A 19,639-nucleotide genomic window follows, 5' to 3' on the forward strand; every position below is an offset into this window, starting at 1 on the left:
TTAAAAAATAATAAATACAATTATCAAATTTCATAGTCACTCAAAAATAACCTCAAATATGAATGACAGTTTGAAAACATGCTGTATTACAATATGTCTAGCTGTTTTTTAATTTTGGATTTAGAATTTTAAGTGGTCAGAATTGGTCTATTACTACTTTACCAATACTTTGAACACATTCTTAATATTTATTGTACAAAATCCAACAATTAAGCACTTTTTTGATGATATTTAGGACTCCCTGCAAAATTACCACATGTTTCAGGGACAACTGTGAATGGGAAATGTATGTGAAGTAAAGTATATGTGTTCACTTCCCTTTGTTCTGTTGCTACTATCTGAAACTTTTTTATTTTGAATGTGTTTCTGAATTAAATAATAAATTATAACATCCAAATCTGTTGCAAGACAGACTCGGACCATACACACCAACAAAACCATCCCTTTACCGTCGTAAATAAAGTGGAGGCCAATGCAATACCAAATCTTTCCTCAAACTCTACTGCAAACTTGTGGGGCTGTAAATCCAAACAACTCAAAATCCTTGAAATAGTCATTCAAGACTGTCCTAGCCTAGCAGTCTTCTTAACATATTTTACCTCCATCTTACTATTCTCGCATTCTTTTATTCAACTTCCAATCATTGGCTTCTTTCAGAATCCACTAAATCAACTTAAAAAGCTAGAGGCAATCCTGGCAGCAGTGAGTGTATGGCAGAACCCACACCTAGACAAGATGCCATCCTATAGCTGTAAGGAATTAAATTTCTCACCAAAGTAAATTTTTAGTTTAGCCTAATATACATATTGACAGATATACATTTTGAAACACACTTAATCCAAATTAAGATCTGCCTGCTTATATAAGAGCCGTCCCTTCAGTCCCAGCGTTTAAATACTGGCTGAAGACTCACTGTTTTAGTATAGTATACCCTGACTAAAGCTGATGATATTGTATTTCTGTTTCTTAGCCATTTGTACAAAAATATAAGCACTGCAATCATTACAAACCTTTACTATCCTTCCTCTGTTCTGTTCTCTCTCCTGAATTCTGCTGTGGCACTTAGTGCCACTGCTCTACTAACAAGCTGTTGTCCTGCCCATTGAAAAGATGTCAGAGAATGCTGCAAGCCTTGGAATCAATGGATATAAAGTGTCTGTTGTCGGGCTAGATGGTCAGGATGGTACTACAGACTTCCAGGAGAAGGTGGGTGGCCAGCTTGCCTAAGTCTCCAGGACTGTGACTATGTCTGACTGTTATTTTCTCCAGGATTGTTTTTGACTTCAGTTTTTGTTTTCCACTCCCCTGACCAACTGGCCATAATGAACAGATATGGCTTGGCTCCATTTATGGCTGGCTAATGGAGATGGCAGCTCTGATCCCAGTGTCCTGGACTTACATCACATCTCTGTCATTTCATGAAGGACGGCACAAAACAGAGAGGCAACATTGCCACGATCAGTTCCTCAGAGGTGACTCCTTGTCACCTTAATTATCAAGAACAGCAACATGAGTAGCGCAATATCTACAGAAGTTACTGCACTGAAAAAATAGTCATACAAAAAATATGGAACAAATAAAGATTATTTTTAGGACAGTAAATAGGGGCAGCTGTATTGATATATGGGACTGTCCTGGGAAATCTGGTTACCTTTATTATCAATAATTAGATTCTCTTTGAAAGTCTTTGCCTGAAAGATAGTCAAAAGTATCATTGTGAAACAGAATGCAGCACATTCTTTTGAAACACAGCAAATTAACCTTCTACATTACCTCCTTTTCCTTAAGTTTCATTCCTTGTTCCACTTTCTCCTGCAAATCATTTTCCAATGTGTTTTTTTCCTGACACACAGTGAGGTAGCATTCTCTTGTTTCTATTACTGTGTCATTCATTTTAGAAAGTTCTTTCCTGTAAAAATATTTAACAATTAGAGGCAATTTTACTTAAATATTGTGTTACTTGGACTCTACAATGTTTTTACAATTAGCATTTCTGATGGAATCAGAAACAAAACAAAAAATATGTCGATCCATTTCTCAATTATCAGTCATAGGGGATGCAGCCTATTCCAGGAGCACAGGATACAAAGTGGGGAGCAACACTGGATGGGAAGCAAGTGCACTGAACAGCACTGCGGTATAGTGGGACCGCAGCTGAACAGCTGACCTGTTTTTAAATAAATAATTCAATGGACAGCTTAATCTTTGTGGGTACACGTGCTCATGCAGCTGCGGGAGATTAGTGAGGTCATCAAGGCGAGACGCACCTGTGGTGCAGTCTGTCTCAATTGCTTCTTCGGCTTTCTGTAGTGCACAATTGACACACTGCACCCCACGGAGGCATGTAAGGGGGTACCAGCTTGAGGAAAAGGAGCAAGGACACAAAAGAAAGAAAGGAGCCTAAAGGAAGGAGAGAGAAGCAGGCAGGAAGATGGGAGAGAGGTAGTGGGAATGAACAAGAGACAGAAGGCAGCAAGCCAGGATGACGTCCTAAAGGGAGCGTGGGGCTGACACTCAGGGGCAGAAGGAGGACACTTCAGCTGAGCGATCAGTGAGCTGAAGTGACTGACATGATGTTCGGTTGAAGCAACACGGTGTAAGGCCAGGAAAAAAGGCAGTAAGGTGTTCTGTGGAGGAAGCCATGGACCACAGGAACACAAGCCTGGCAGCAGGAGTGAGAGGCTCAGTGTAGTGCCCGGCCAGGGCCACAGATGGTAACAGGGGTCCGTGCCAAGGGACAAACGTAGAAAGTTGGCTGAACTGCTGATTAGGCTTCTCTTCAGCTGCAAGGTCCCGTTTGGGGTTAGCTGAAGAGACGTCTGTTTTTAAAAGGGGTGCAACGGGACTGGGTTAGAAAGGACAGTTGCCTGCCTGGGAGTTTTAACGTCATTTTTATGGAATATTTATTTGATTGATTTTAACCTCCACCTTCACTTCATTTTATTGTATTATTTGTTTATTGAACTTTTTTTGCACTGCACTATTTATTTAGACACTTGAATTGCTTTAATAAAATCATCAAGGCACTCTTGCACCTACCTCTTTGTTTGTGTGTTGTATCCTCATCTGCTAGGCTCATTCTTGTACATTACAGATGGTGGCAGGTTTAAGAAGCTCCTTGAAGGAACTGGAAGCATGGAGCCATCCCGCACCATCACAAGCACACTTGCACAAACAAACCCATATACACTCACATGGAGACATACTGTATATACTCACAGATAAGTTCTCTCACGGATAAGTCAGGACTTGATTTTACCATATAATTTCCAGTATTTTCGTATAAGTCGTACAAGTCAAATGCAGAAAACCCACGCTATTGGACCAAGAGATTATGACATGCTAAGCCCCACCTGAGAAAGCAAACACAGAGCACACTGCCCTTTTTTTTTTCTCTCTATGTATTGTGCCTACGTGACCACACGGTGATACCCAAACTATTCTGAAGCGACGTTTGCACTGTTTTGTGTTTTTTGTATCTCACATCCCATACATCTTTATCATAAGAGCATCCCTTATCTATGATGGAGCGTTCAATCAGAAGAAAATATGAAGCTGGTTTTAAATTAAAAGTCGTTGAAGTGGTGAAAGAAATTGGTAACTGCACTGATGTAACAAAATTCGATGTGTCTGAGAAACAGGTGTGAGATTGGAGGAAGCAAGAAGACTTATTAAGAAAAATGCCTAAGACAAAGTGTGCTCCGCACACACTCATGGCCAGCATTGGAAAAATGTGTCGTACTTTTGAATGGGCGTATAAGTCAGGGTCTGATTTTATGATCGATTTTTCTGGTTTCGAGACCCAACTTACACGGAAGAATATACTGTATATAGCTTCGATTTAAATATTCACAACTTTGTGATGCAGAAGGAAAACCACTGTGCTGCTCCCATTTCTAGCTCGCTCCATCTCTAAAGAACACTATAAATACTGTATAAATAAATTGTATCTGTCCTACGAAAAACAAAAAAAAAAAGTATCTTACTTTAATTGAGAAATCTTCTCTTCAAAGAGGCGGGTGAGATCCTGTTTCTCAAGCTCATGCCCCTTAGAAAGCTCTGCACGAAGATGATTTTTAGTGTCTTCCAAGAACTGTTGACTTGTTCTTTCATACCTTGATGAAAAGGTGATACATTTAAAAATCATGAATTTTACTACCGCACGGAATTTAAACTCAAGTTGCTTATTAACTTTGTTTTATCCGTTCTCCTTCATCAAAACGGTTTGTTGTTGTTACCAAATAATTTCACAATATATACAATTAATAGGGATGCAGATTTTAATCTATTAATAAGAGACAATAAAAAAAAAAAAAATCACCAAGATTTGCACATAGGAATTTAACTCTGAATGATAACATGTCACAAATTGTGCTTTTACATTATTGCATTTTACGTTATTAGCAACTGCAGCATATCAATATGCTCAGGAGTTAGTCACTTACTCAGCCTGTTAAGAGTCAAGCTGTCAGACAAGAATAGCTTCCCTTGTAGGCTCAGGTAGCCTCAAACCTCAAAGAGACACACAGTCAGACATACACATTTAATAGTAAACTAGCCGACGTCCGCTGTAGTATACGGTGGTGTAAGAATAGGAACAGAAAACGGTGAGAAAGGAATTCAGAAATCAAGAAAAAAAGAAATACTTTTCGAAAGACGCAGTTGTGAATAGGTGTTTTGCGGGAGACGACAGATAATGAGTCAAAAGATCTAACCCTAGAAAAAACCACGTACAACTGACCGTGGCTGAAGACTGGTTGTTGTAGATCAACGCAAATCTTTGCAAACGTTTGTCCTTGGGACTTGTTGATAGTCATGGAGAAGGCAAGTCTGAGTAGGAATTGTGTGCGTTTAAATTTAAAAAGGAGACTGGTGTCGGAAGGAAGGAGAGAGATTCTGGGAATGAAGATTGTTTCAGAATTTTGGATAGCGATCAGTTTGCACTCAATAATATTTGTATGTATTCGGGTAACGATGAGTCTTGTTCCGTTGCAAAGACCTTTTGATGGCATCATATTTCGGAGGAGTATAACTACAGCTCCCACCTTTAGATGAAGGATAAAGAGAGGCATGCCAGTTGGTATGAGGGTGTGTAAAAACTCCTGTGGGTACGTTAGTTGATCATTAGGATCATCACGGACCACTGTATCTACACTCTTGAAGGTCACTTTTTCACTCTGCATAAGATCAAGACCTTTGTTGTTAATATGTAGAGAATCGTCATTTGTGACGCAAAGATCTTGAATTTTAGCTTCACCACCATAAACTCCAGATGTTGCCATGTATTGATAGTACTCCTGACTTGTTGTGATAACTCAACTTGCGTTGCAAAACACAACAGGAAGAACGTCTCCAAATTTGTCCCAATGTGATCCAACAAAATCTACTGCCCTATGTCGTAGTGAGAGTGCATTGCCTTCGTCAACCATTTGTGTCAAGAAATAACCCACTGATAGGAACAGGCAGTTGCCCAGAATAGAGATGATGTTGTACAAAAACCCGTCGACAGAGAAGATACTGTCGTTCATTTTATAACAAAGGCTTAGGAAACAACCGTCGCAGTATAACGAAAATAGCAAGGAGCGAAACCAATGCCAATGGTCGAGAGAGTACCTTCCTGTAGCAGGCTATGGAAAAGACTCCCAGGCGCACACATGGCTGAAGTGAAAGGTCACATGGTCAGGCTAGATATAGGGCGGTGACGTGACACCAATGGGGTCATGAGAGAGCAGCAGGGAACGCAGTAGTCCGAAGGAGGAATAGGAATCGAGAAAAGCGGCGTGGGGGTGTATGGGAAGCCGCAGGCAGCGTGAGGAAGGGTTTGGAAGAGGACGAATAGGAATCGAGAAATGCCATGTGGGCTGCGTGTGGGGGGGGACCGGTTTTGAAGAGGAAGCAGGACGAACCAGAAGAGAAATCTATATAAGGGATAAAGTATCTTTTTATAGAAGCTTGGCAAATATTATAGCAAACAAACAAAAGCAACAACCCCCCACAGACATGCACACAGGAATAACAAATTAGAAGAAAACCTTTTAACTTGGCAAAACATACAGCAGCAGCCCTAGTGAGGAATTATAATGGCTATAGATGCTGTAGGTATGAAAGAGCTCCAGTAGCATTTCTTGAAACATTTCTATTAAATAATTTGTTGGCTAAAAGAACTCAGTGATAGTCTTTCAGTGTTTGGATGTATAGTATTGTTCATAATTAGATACATATTAAAATTTGTCATTGATTCCAACTAACAATGTACAAGCAAAACATGCAACCAAGGATTAATTCATGAGAATGAGGAAATTAACAACCACAATATTTTGTGCTTTATCATAAACACAAACAAAAGCACTTTGACTACAAGCCCTTTGTCTATGTGGCAACAGATAGCCCCTCAGAAATAATGTCAGCCACAAAATTCTGAGTGTGTTTTACCACATATCTATATAACAACATGTGATTGTCTTATATGAATGGCTGGTAAGTTTAAAATAACACAACTATTATATATTTGTGTCGCACCCACACGCACACCTCATCAGAGGTATGTCACACCACCCTGACACGAAAGGGGGCACTGTTGCTAACTGTGTCATCTCCCTTTCCCTTCATGTCTCAAAGAGGACAATCAGTGAGGGCAACTGACTCCACCCCTTCCAGGGGCTCCAGAGAAGCAGGGTGTCTATCATTGGACAAAGCAGGCCACAGAATGGAGTTCCCTCCTAACCAAGCTGTATGCCAAAGGATGGCTAACCATCACCTATCAAGGCTATTTTCTTTTCATTTAACACTCACAGTTTTGATCACACACATTTTAGGTGATATTTTCATTTAATTGGAATTAAATGTGATGACCCAGCTGGCATCTCAAGTTTTTGCACCTCTGGGCTTTGACATTCTAACACTCAAGTACACTACCTAAGCTACCACAGAGTTTATCCACAAGGTAACAGGCAGCAGGAGCATAGAAACAAAGAGTAAAGAGAACATCAGACGCGCAGATTTGTGTTTTCTATTAAATAGTATTAAGTATTTAAACACATTATTGTTCAGCATGGTGGCAAAGAGTGGCAACCTGATGCATATTTAACATGCAAGTAAGAATGTACTTTGTACAGGTGACAGTACTAACACTACTACAATAATTCTTGATTCTTGGTACTGTCCAAAATTCAGCTGCCTGAATAAGCTCATGAAACGGGTCTAGCTGTGTTTTCAGCTCTTGTCTCTCTATTATAATAAAAAAAAAATCCCTGGATGAGATGAGACTTTTTAGCCTGGGACGAGACGTGACTTTTTCAGAGAGATACTTTCATGTCCTGCGAGACGAGACTTTTTGCCAAGAGATTTAACCACGCCCAGGGCCAGAAATTAAAGACAAAGAGTACATGACAAAGTAGAATGTCGTAAAGTATTCAAAAATGGCGCAATACACATGCAGAGCAGGTTAGAGATAATGAAACTACTAAAATTCAAAAGTCTCAAAAAAAATTATAGTAAAGATCACATTAGAGCAAACAAAAGGAAATTATTAAGTAGTGAAATAACGGAATAGCGAAAAGTGATTGAATACATTGTTTGGATTTAAACTTTAAGTCGGAGACTTGTAGATTGTCTAATTTGTGTTACCATCAGGGAAAAGTAGTGTTTCTTCTCAATGAAGAGGCGTATCCGCGAGAACTAAAAGATTTGTTGTTTGGTGAAAGTGAAATCCACATACGTGAGCGAGAGAGAGGGGAAGTGGCAGGCTGGGGTGTTGGCGAGCGAGCGAGCAGGGGGCAAAGCCCCCTGTACTTTCTTGATAAAATGTTTTCCTAACTGCCGGATAATGATAGTACCTCTAGATGGAATGTTGCACCTTGCCTCATGATAATTCATGGCTGCCAAAAGCCTTTGCCATCAACCAACTTGATTGGAACATGTCCTGTTCAATCAATCTAAACACCATCTGTGTGATTTTTGTCTGATCACTGGCAACTGTAGTTTTTGCTTACTTGTGCAGTTGATAAGGTAGGTTACCAATGTCCAACCTCAAATAGTATATTTGTTCTGTATGTAGTAATGTATTGTAAAACGTGTTGTTTTTGCATTTCAGTACAGTATTGCATAGCCTGCACCATATTTCATCACCCTTTCACTTCAACTGTTCCCAAACTAAAAAACATTCAGCATGCTTAATTATTACTGAAGGAAAATAATTGATTATGCCTCTGCATGCTAGAAGCTAGAAGATCAAATGTGTAGCTTAAATTCTACCCTTGTGTGTTTATTCAACTTGTATGTCCCAAACATAGTGTATATCAGGCATTGCAATGCAATAAGGCAACTGAATTTCCCAGCACAAATGTAATCTTTCACTCAATTATATATTTCGGTTTAAAGTTAATGAGACAACAGTTAATCTTTTAACACCATTAATGCCCATAGGAAATTAAATGTAAGTAAGATACAAGGGTATATGTCTTACTTACAAAAGCTTAACTTACTATTAATGATCAAGTGATTTTTTTCCTTAGGAGTTTAGGAATTTAAACTTACCCATTCATTGATCCAGTAATCCACTTTCTTATCTCACTTTCCGAATACAGAGTCACAGGGTGCTAAAGCCTATGCTAGAGGAAACAGCCACAGAGTCCACTGCAGGAGACACTTATGTAAGCACGGATACGTTCATTCACTCATAACAGGTGCAAACACAATTAACTTCTCACCCTGGCTACCTGTCCTTGAACTCTGAGAGGATCCTAAATCCTCACATTATATCAATGCAAGCATAACAAGAAAGTGCAAACTCCACACATAAAGCTTCCTAGGTAGGAAATTACTGCCACCTGACAAAGCTTGTTTTCAGTTTAAATACCCTTTATGCCAAGAACATAATCAAAATATACCTTTCAATTGTTTCTTGCTTATCTTGGTCAAAATCATGTATCATCTTTTTCATTTCAGCACGGAGTTCCTGGTTGTTTAATTTGAGATTTTCTTCAGTAATTTTCAAGTCCTTAATCTGCATTTCTAATTTCTAAGCAGAAAAAATGAAAACGTAAGGGGAAGGGTTTAACAAAACAGTTTCCAAAGTTCTCCCACAAAGTATTTTCAAGAGCGGAAATATTTAGTTTCATCAATAATAATAAAATAGTAATTCTTTAGATTAAAAAGTGATAAACATATTTCTCAGAATTAAAAAAAAAATGTATTCAATTAAACTAATTAGATCCAGAATGAAAAAGCTTACCAATAAAGTAAACCGCCTAATGCAATTACATGCATAGGCTTTGATGGTCAAAATAACAAAGTGATAGCTAAAGGACCAAAAATTGCTATTTAAATTAATAAGTATTTAAATTTTAAGGTGATACAGAAAAATATGTTTCTTAACTTTATATAAAAACACATTATAGTTTTGTCATTAGCTTCCAATGTAAATGCACAAACTTTATGGCCACTTTATTAGGTCCACCAATCTAGTACACCTCCAAACCAGACTGAAGGCCTTTTAAACATTCCATAGGAATTCTGGTCCATGGTAGCTTGATAACTTCACCCAGTTCGTGCAGATTTTCATCCATTCATTTTTCCAATGAGTCTCCCATTCCACCTGACTCTACAGAGCGCTAGAATATAGTGAAGTGATTGTCATGTTCGCAGAACGAGATTGTGGCCAGTCAGGTTTGTTCAATATCCATTTGAAAATAATAGGCTGGGGCTATAAAGGGATGCATATGGCCAGCAAAAATACTTAGAAATGTTGTGGTAATCTATTAATGCCTGAATGATATTGATAAATATCATGTGGGTCAATAAAGCATTGACCACCCCATTATGTGACCACCTACAGCACTGGCACATTGACACAAGTAAGGGTGGAGTCATAAAAAATCATGCCGTTTAGACGGAATTCTGCCCCTAACATCTGCATGTTGCAGCAGAAATTAATATTTGTCAGATTTTATTACATTTTTCCAGTCATGTTATCCATTTTGGTGATCATATGTCCAGAGTTATATCCTTTTCTCTTCTTAACAGACAAGAGACAGACCTAGTGTTGTCACTGGCTAGTGTAGCCCATTTAAAGATCTGACGCACTGTGCAAGCTCACCAAGTATTTGTGTAGTTTTGTATAAAAATAAAACAAATAAACCCATTAAGTGTGTATCACATCTCTCCAAATGTAGTGAATTTAATAAGAGTGTAATTTCTGACTGACCCTGCTGGGATGTTTATTACATAATATTGAATAAGGTGAGGGGTAAATGTTTTGTCACTGCTTGGATAGTTCAGGTACCAATGCCTCTGAATTTTCTCACTGGGACCTACCATTTCAAAGGGTATTAATGTTAAATTTGTCACTAGAAAGTTTATATTTCCAGTCAGTATGACAGCATTACTTAAGCCAATTTTATCAGAATATTTACATAATAATGATAAAAAAAACTCCTGAGCCAACCTCACAACTCTGTTTTAGAGCCCGATTCTCCCTCTGTATTTTCTCAAAATCTCCATTTTCCACTCTCTTCATGAGTGAAGTTTCAAGTTTCTTTTCTAGACTGTTCTCTCGCACCTTGAAATCCATAAAAGAAAAATGTTGGTAAACTGAAGTTATTTTTCTGCATCAAAACAAATCCAGTGGCTCTCACCTCATGATCTTTCACAGTCTTGTCCTTCTTTTCAAGTTGGCTTTGTAGGCTTGATACCTGACTTTTATACTGCTTTAGCTCATCTTGCAGTTGGACAATTTTTTGTCTTTTGCTCTTCAACGTTCTCAGAAAATGTTCAATCTCACTTTTTAGTTTAATGATTGTTTCATCTTTGGACATGCTTCTCTCCTGTTCATGAGTGACTGACGTACTGAAAAATATCAGAATGCAAATCTTGAAATTAGTGATTATATGAAATAGGGCATATGTTCTGTACTGTAAATGGGAAGCTAACAATAATGAGTACCAAGTCCCTCCAACAGTGCTAGTGTGAATAAAAAGACACCTATAGGAATGGAAGAAATATCCCAGCATATTAGGGCAGTGGTTCCTAAACTTTTTTTTTCCTTGTAACCCAATTTTGCCTTTGTTGTACATTCAAGACTTAGATTGGCAGTGGGGGGCAGTGGGTTATCCCCTTGGAAAATCTCTGAGGCAGGTCGAAACAGAAGCAATACCCTTTGCTTGAAATGCATGAAGAGACCCACCATACATGACCCTTTCCCATTAAGTACTATTGTGAATGTCGATTCAGCACGACCCAACTTCTTACAACACGTGACCCATATTTTTGATACATTATGTGTTAAGGGTCAGTGAGGTGATATTGCTGATTTTGGAGAGGAAGCAGTCTATATATTTATATATTAATGAATACATTTATACAGATCTTTTGTCGCACTTAGACAAAGGGGAACCACTTCAACCATCACCAATGTGTAGCACCCATCTGGATGATGTGCCAGCAGCCATTATTGCACCAGTACACTCACCACACATTAGCTATCAGGTGGTGAAGTTGTGATAGAGATAGCCAATTTGAGACGGAGAATGATTAGGGGGCCAGAATGACCAGGCCATGGTGAGCAGTTAAGCCAGGACATCGAGATACACCCTACTCTTTAAGAAGGATGCCTGGGGATATTTATGATGACAGAGAGTCAGGGGTTCGATTTTACATCTCATCTGAAGGACAGGGCTATTTTTACAGCGCAGTATCCCCATCACTGCATTGGGGTCCACATACAGACCAAAGGGTAAGCACCCAGTTGCTGACCTCACCAACACCTCGTTCAGCAGCAGCCCTAGTTTTTCCTAGATGGTCTCCCATCCAAGTACTATCTGGGTTCTAACATGCTTAGCTTTAGATGGATGTCCTATATATATTAAATCCATGAATCTATAAAAAGACATTTTCTGACCATTTGGCAGTTACACTCTGTAGGGCATATTTAGTGCTAATGTTGACTATGTGCCATCTATTGCAATGTATTTTGAAATCTACATACGTTATTAAAATACACTGCATTTTCCATTCTAACAGTTGGTGCACTGCAAATATTAGCACTGCAGTTGAGAATACTATACAAAATGTTGTATATAATGGAGGCAAAACACAAACTGAAACTACAATTTAATAATGGAAATTTTAAAAAGAAAATAAAAAAGCAATAAAATGATTGATAGAGGGAGTATTGCTCACTTTAAAGTACATTAAACATTGTCGTTACGTCTTTATTAATGTAGCAACACAGGAGCAGTAATAAACCATATGCATAAATAACAAATTCCATTAATAATTATTTAAAAAAATCCTGAGATTAAGATCAGCCCCATAGTCATACTATCAGCTATTTCCCACTATGTGACAGTAAATAGGCTCCAAAGGGATTAGTATTTCCTCTATCAGCCTTTTTTTAATCTCACATCATTTTTTTTTCTATTTAAAATTTCCTTTATTAGGTTATATTGTTGGTTGTATGCACTATCTGTTGGAATGGAAAGTGCAATGCATTTTTAGTGCATGCGACAGTTTCAGAGTAAATGCAGTGTCACAGTGCAAATTATGACTTTGGTGTCACTGTTATCTCATTTTTGTGCATTTGCTTTTCAGAGGTTTCACAAAAACAGTACAAAAAAAAGCTGACAGGCACTTAAACACAAATTAAGGATATTTTCATATTGACAAAATATAGGCAGAACAGAGGATGAGGATGAGAAAATGTGTGTTTTAACATCTGTGTCAGAGTAATAATTAAGAAAATCGTGCCTTAACACCTTTCAGGAAAGTTACTGCATACTTGTGAAGCCAACAGCATAATGGTGTATGAATGTAGAGTATTTTTACTTTAAACAGATATGAAGCCTAATGTTCAGGAAACTTGAACATTTAAACAATGTCGAGAAGAGCAGGCCATTCAACATAAAAAAAGCTAATTAAACAGGTTCATCTAATTTTTCCAAAACATCAGGTCAGGTACTCAAGGTATGCAAAGTGCAATTATCTACCATACTACTTGGTAAATTTTATTCGATGTACTACATCTACGATTCTTGATTTTGGCAGTTCATTCCACACCAGTACAGGACTTTTAACATTATTAAGACTGCCTAACCCAAATAGCATGTATATTTTTATATCCATAACCAACAATAAATGAAATATTTACAAAATGTCTAGACGAACAATTAAAAGTCAATAGTGCTTAATTAACTACTTCAGTTGGACTCCATTTACCTATGCATTTTTATGCTTTTCCAGTTAACCTGCTTGATGCCCAGTTCTACATAGGAATCTGACATGTGGATCTCAGGTTCTCTCTCACCACTGGAAGAAATAATTCCACTTGCTGCTGCTGATTCATACAGTGCGATTTCTTCTTTTAATTCATTGAGCTCCTCCTACCAATAAAAAAGACTTTCTGCATGATCCATTTGCAATATTTATGAAAGTTGGAATATAAAATATGGAAACCTATATTTACCTGTAGAGACTTGTTCATCTTGTCAGTTATTTTCTTAGCAGCCTGTGCTTGCTGTAGTTGAAAGGTTAATTGGTTGACTTCTTGCACTGTGCCTTTTGAAAAGAAGAAATACCACAATATTAACATAACATTCTCAAACTCACTTCAACCAATTCAGGGTTACAGTGGGCTGCAGCCTATTCCAACAGAACTAGGTGCAAAGGAGGAAACAGTCTTAGGCAGGCTATGGCAGGGCCACCTCACACAAACAACCACACAGTGCCAATTTAGAGTTTCACATTGCAGGAGAGAAGCCAGAATAGCCTAAACATAACATTTGCTAACCTGCTTAAACCAGTTCAAAGTCATGGGGGCTGAAACCCTCATCAGCATTAATCGCAAGTCAGGAAAACAGCTCTGTTCAGAGCACCAGTCTTTCATTGGGCCCACTCATACAAATTCATACAGGAGCTACCGGATATGCAAAGCAATTACTTAAACTGTAAATATTATAAATGATATTGTTATTCAAATCACCAGTTATTCAATAAGGTTTGTTTTTTAATACCACAACAAAACACACAAAAAAATGCATTTTTTACCTCATTGCCTAATACAATTATAGTTTTAACTAATCAAGTTCCAAAATCAGCAGTTTTAAAAGATTATCTAATAAATGTTTTCAGGTGCCAACTAGGTAGTTGTCACAGTAACAAAAATGAACCACACTGAGAAAAGTGTGATTTTGTTTTGTTTTTTTTTTAAATATAAAGTCTGTGAAATTCACAGCAAGCAGAAGCCTCAGACTCAACCATAGCCTAAAGCTAAAAATCTTGTCATCACATTACTAGGGGAAAACTCAGCAAACAGATGGGAGTGAGATGATATTACATGCAGCACTTTGCAATGGTCTGTTTTGTGGTTATAGCTGGCATGCTGCCATTTAGGACTGCTAAAGCATAAAAGGATTAGTCTTCTTGAGAATCCAGACAGTTATTCTATTCTGCACTCTATGTGTGTGTATCCCTGCTGCAAAAAAGATCCCTGTGGAATAACTAAAGACTACCGAACCTAGCTTTTTATTACCTGTGAATTTTGATCACAACCTCTTCACATGAGTGGTATATGTATAAAATTTCACATTTGGAGACAAAGGAATTGCACAACTGCACAAAAAAATGAAATAAATCATGATTTAATCTGTCCTTTAAAGGCAACATTGAATCTGAACTTACTGACTTGCACTACTGAACAATTCAAGCTATTAATGTGTCAATTTATATCCCTCTTCACAGTCACAGGGATCTGAATAATTGAATTGAATATTAATATTTTACATGCCCATTCTAGAACACGGGCCTTGACATGGTTAGAGGAACTTGCATGCACCTGGGAACCTTATGGCCTATGCTGCTGGTTGCTTTCCACTCCTGGTTGCCAGAATAATGAGTGCAAGGAACCAAACAGATACAATTTCAAATTTGACTTGGTTTGCATAAAAACCTAAAGAACTTGACCTAGAACTGGAGAACTGGCATCACGTTTACCAAGAAATACTTGCTGGGATGGATAACACTGATCGGCACAACTCAACAAAGATGCCCAGAGATGCCATGCAGGCAATACCCGCAAAGTAAAGGATGCCAAAGAGCTACAATGCCCCAATACTCATTGTGCATTTGTGGGATAGGTTCAAATATACTATACCTCAAAAGCAGAAGCAGGCTCTTGAGATGTGGAGCACTATTTTTCTTATGAAGTGAAAAAGACTTTGACAAACTGGAGGTCAATTTTTTATAAAACTAGCTGTTTTGTCTTGGAATCACACCACAATCCATCCCTTTATACTGTAGTAACTGCCAGTGGTAAGCCACAAACACACCACATTGGGATTACAAAGGCCCCTTAGAAGGACACTACATTTACTCTGAGTAATAGAAGAACTTCCATTCTCAGGCATGCAGGGACTGATTGCAAGAACTGCAAGTGGAACATATCCTGGCGACATTAACTGAGCTCTCTCTCTTTCTCTCTCAGCCCTCATCATTCTGTGCAGCACTGTCACAGCACATCATCCATCCACAGTGTAAGTCCCACTGGCTACGTCAAATATTTTGTTGTGGAATTACACAACAATTGCACAGTATAAAAAAAGATCTTGAGGCTGATCCTCCAATTAGCTGTGAACCACCCAGACTCCCTGAGATTACACAGGTGGTAAAACCAGCTGAGGGGAGGGAAGGGTGCAGGGATCTGTGGGTGACCTTCTCCAGGCTGGTGGTAAGGCTGTCCTCCTGGCATTGCAAGCAATCTTTGCTTCCATTTAGGAGACTGGCATCATCCCAACTGACTGGAAAACGGGACTTGTCGTCCATATCTGGAAAGGATTGTGGCAACTACACGGGGATAACGCTGCTCTAAAGTAAGGTCCTTGCTAGGGTCATCTTCAATAGGATCCATGATCACTTGCTCACCTACCAGCAACCAGAGCAGTCTGGTCTAGAAGTCTACCATTGACCGCATCCTGGCACTGACGGTTCTCATTAAGCGCAAACGCAAATATTGGCAGAGTTTCTTTGCAGCCTTTGTCAATTTTCGTAAAGCGTTCGACTCGGTTGATTAAGCTGCCCTGTGGGACATCCTGAGGGTTTGCGGGATTCCCCTGCAGTTGCTGGATATCATGGCTGGCCTCTACACTGGTACTGTGCAGAGTGGAGGCAGAACCTCTGTGTTTTTCTGCTCCTACTCTGTTAAATGTTTGCATTGACTGGGTGTTGGGCAGGGTCGTGGGGTCCAGCAGCTGTGCGGCATCTGTTGGTAAAAAAAGAATTACTGATCTTGACTTTGCTGACAATGCTGTGATCTTCACAGAGTCAATGGAGGCTCTGATCAGGAGCGAGAAGTCTGAGTGTCTGGGCTTGCGAGTGTCCTGGATAAAAACCAAGATCAAGGTCTTTAATGACCTCTTGGGCACAGCCATTGGCAGTGTGTCGGTTTGCGGAGAGAGTGTCGACCTTTTTGAGAAGTTTACTTACCTCAGCAATGACATTCATGTCTCTGGTGACTCTTCCTATGCAGTCAGTAGACGGAGTGTAACAGCATGGGGGGGGTGGTGGGGTCATGAGGTCGCTGGAAAACAGGGTGTGTTGCACTCCCAATATCTATGCAAAATGACGAAGGTCCAAGTCTTTAGAGTCCTGGTGTGCTTCCTGTTTTGCTATAAAGTTGTGAGACATGGATGCTAAACAGTGACCCAAGATGAAGACTGGACTCCTTTGGTACTGTGTCTCTTCGGAGAATCCTTGGGTACCGCTGGTTTGACTTTGTATCGAATAAGCGGCTGCCCATGGAGTCCCGAATGACGAATATTACCTACATTGTGAGGGAGCATCAGTTACAGTACTAAGGCCATGTGGAGTGATTCCCCAAGGGAGATCCAGCTCACAGGATCTTGGGGACCCGAGTGGTTGGACCAGGCCAAGGGGACCCCCAAGTAACATCTGGCTACGGCAGATAGAGGGTCATTTCCAGAGGGTGGGACTGGACCACATGTCTGCCTGGGGTGTTGCCAACCAGGACCTTAAGCTGTTTTGTCGTGTGGTGGATGCGGCAATGCACTGTACCAGTGCATGCTCCCACAACCTGACCTGACTCACTTTTTGCCCGTTTTCCCTGGTAAGGGTCACAGAACTCCTAAACACTCCCAGGCTTATCAAATGATGTCACCCCTTAAATGAGTCCTTGGTCTGCCCCTAATTTTTCTCCCAGTGGGCTTATTTAAAGTTTATTATTTTAAGTTTATTTAAAATTGTTTCCTGGTATAAAATTCTGACCTGTATGGAGTAAATTGGTACATTGTTGCTGACACTCATTCAGACTTTTTGTAAGTCTGTTGATCATTTCCACTTTTTCAGATATGATTTCTTCTTGCTGTTTCTCTGCTCGTTTTAGCTGCTCTTTAAGTTGTTGCCAATGTTCAGTCTGAAAAAATAAGATTTAAAAACATAATGAAGTAAGAGATCATCAGTAAAAGAAATAACTTTCCCTAAAAATAAAAAAGAAAAACAGAAATAGCAAAAAAGCTTATTTAACCTGCTCATTCAAGGCATGGGACTTTGCATCAATGTCCTGCTGCAGTTTTAATACTTCTGCTTCATGTTTTTCTTTTAAAGCTTCAAGAATAGTTTCATGTTGCTCCCTGGCTCTAGTAAGAGACTCGGATTGACATAAATCCTTCATCTGCTGCTGCATACTATCCACTGCTGCTTCTGAGACCTTTTGTTTTTTCAAACTCTATAAGATTCCAAAAGTGTAACATCAGTGAAAAAATGCAAAGATGTGACAAAGACATATTCAATTATTTTATTGTTTTTAATTGTATAATGTCCACTTTGCATTCATGTACCAACCACAACTTTACAGCTTAACTTACTTTTGCCTAATACTGCAATTTTTCAACAACATCAAAAATTTTGCTTGTTGAATATGCCTAATAACAATAGCTTAATTACAATATCTATACATTTTTGCAAGTACCTTAAAATATGTCAAAACAAACCGTGCTGCCACCACCACAAATATTATAAACTACAATTTAGTTAAATAAGTAAAATGGCTAAACATTGATAGATATCAATCAATCAACATCAACAAAGAGTTATATAACACTGTAGCTAGATAGACAACAAATAAATATGACTGGTTACATAGAAGAGAGACATGAAATGTGCTATATAACATAAATGGCATAACACAAATGGATAGGCAGTTATAAAAAAAATATATATATGAATGTCACTGTATAATATGCCACATATTGACAGATATGTAGATAGAAAGTGTTAAGCACATTTTGTTAGGGGACATTTCCAGTATTCCAGCCAGGTAAGAATTCCATCCTAACTTGAGAAGGAGTGCTGTTGCTAACACAATCTCCTATAACACCCACTGTTCAAAGGGACATTGGCCTGAAGACATGTGACCTCACTTCTGCGTCTGCCAATGAAACGCTGCCCCTTCCAGAAGTCCACTATTAACATTCCAAAGGCCACCAGAAGTGAGTGTTCTTAATGGACTCATGACAGGAAGATTTACCACAGAAGTACCCCAAATCTTTGTGTGGACTTTCTTTCCTTACTTTCATAACAGACAGAGGGACAGATAACATTCAAACACTCACCTCTTCCAACTTTGCAGTTAAGGTGCTAACTTGCATTTGCAGTCCTTTAATCTGCCCTTCAAGCTGCATCTCTCGTTCCTTTCCCACTTGAATAAGCTTTTTGGATTCTTGCAAACTAAGACTCAAACCGCCTTTTTCATCTTTGGGGAAAATAAAAGTAATTAGTATATAAAAAAGGTGCATACAAAATGAATAATAGAAATATTTGAACAGCTTTTCTTCTTAAATGTGATCAAAATGGACTTTTGATAGTATTGCTGCTCACACTGGGCATTGCTTAAATATTAAGAAAAAAGGATTTTCCAGATAAATTTTGTGCAGTTATCAAATGAACTAAAATAACATACCTTTTGTGATAGCAAGCTGGTGTCTAAGGTGCCTCGAGTCACGCATGGACTCTTCTAGCTTTTCCTGCAGTTCTTCGAGCTGCCTTCTTTGTGCATTATACAGAATATGAAGCTGTGCAATTTTTTGTTTCTCTGCTGAATCTATCATTTTAAAAAAAGTCATTTTAGAATTGTTTAATAAACTACAAAAAAAACAACAATCCTTAAACATATAAATCATTAACTAATAAGTATTATTACGATAAACTGTACACAGGCAGTGCCCAGGCCGGGATTCAAGAGTTTTAGCACCAACCACTGAGCCACCACGTCATTCCAACATTAATCACTATTATCCAAAAAGTACTTAATTTTGCTGTGACAGGTAAGAACATAAGAAATTTGACAAATGAGAGGACAACATTCAGTCCATCAAACCCATTCGTTTAGCTAATAGCTAAGCTGCCCCCATATCTCATCCAGATTATTCCAGGCTGTCAAGGTTTCTTCCTCAACTCCATGTCTAAGTAGTGTGTTCCAGAGTTACACATTTAATAAGCCTATGTTTTAGGTGCCATCAAAGACCTGACACATGCAAGTTAACTGGCAAGTCTAAACTGACCCAGTGTTGAGTAATTGTGGGTGTATACATGAGTGAGAGCAAGGGGAATCCCATTCATGATTGGTTCTTGCTGG

The 19,639-nt window shown here is 38.8% G+C and overlaps 1 protein-coding gene across 1 annotated transcript in view; it reads right to left on the reverse strand.

The window, feature by feature from the left end:
• cep152 (centrosomal protein 152) overlaps positions 1-19,639 on the reverse strand; it is a 61,546-nt gene that overhangs the window by 23,266 nt on the left and 18,641 nt on the right. Inside the window, exons 7-17 of the mRNA XM_039770346.1 lie at positions 18,965-19,105; positions 18,618-18,757; positions 17,531-17,731; positions 17,272-17,419; positions 13,460-13,551; positions 13,213-13,376; positions 10,635-10,845; positions 10,445-10,558; positions 8,889-9,019; positions 3,987-4,115; positions 1,774-1,909 (exon numbers count right to left, since the gene is read on the reverse strand). Coding sequence (XP_039626280.1) covers positions 1,774-1,909; positions 3,987-4,115; positions 8,889-9,019; positions 10,445-10,558; positions 10,635-10,845; positions 13,213-13,376; positions 13,460-13,551; positions 17,272-17,419; positions 17,531-17,731; positions 18,618-18,757; positions 18,965-19,105 — 1,607 coding nt within the window. The remainder of the gene's footprint in view (positions 1-1,773; positions 1,910-3,986; positions 4,116-8,888; positions 9,020-10,444; positions 10,559-10,634; positions 10,846-13,212; positions 13,377-13,459; positions 13,552-17,271; positions 17,420-17,530; positions 17,732-18,617; positions 18,758-18,964; positions 19,106-19,639) is intronic.

Source organism: Polypterus senegalus, chromosome 12, assembly GCF_016835505.1.
Source record: "Polypterus senegalus isolate Bchr_013 chromosome 12, ASM1683550v1, whole genome shotgun sequence".
NCBI lineage: Eukaryota > Metazoa > Chordata > Cladistia > Polypteriformes > Polypteridae > Polypterus > Polypterus senegalus.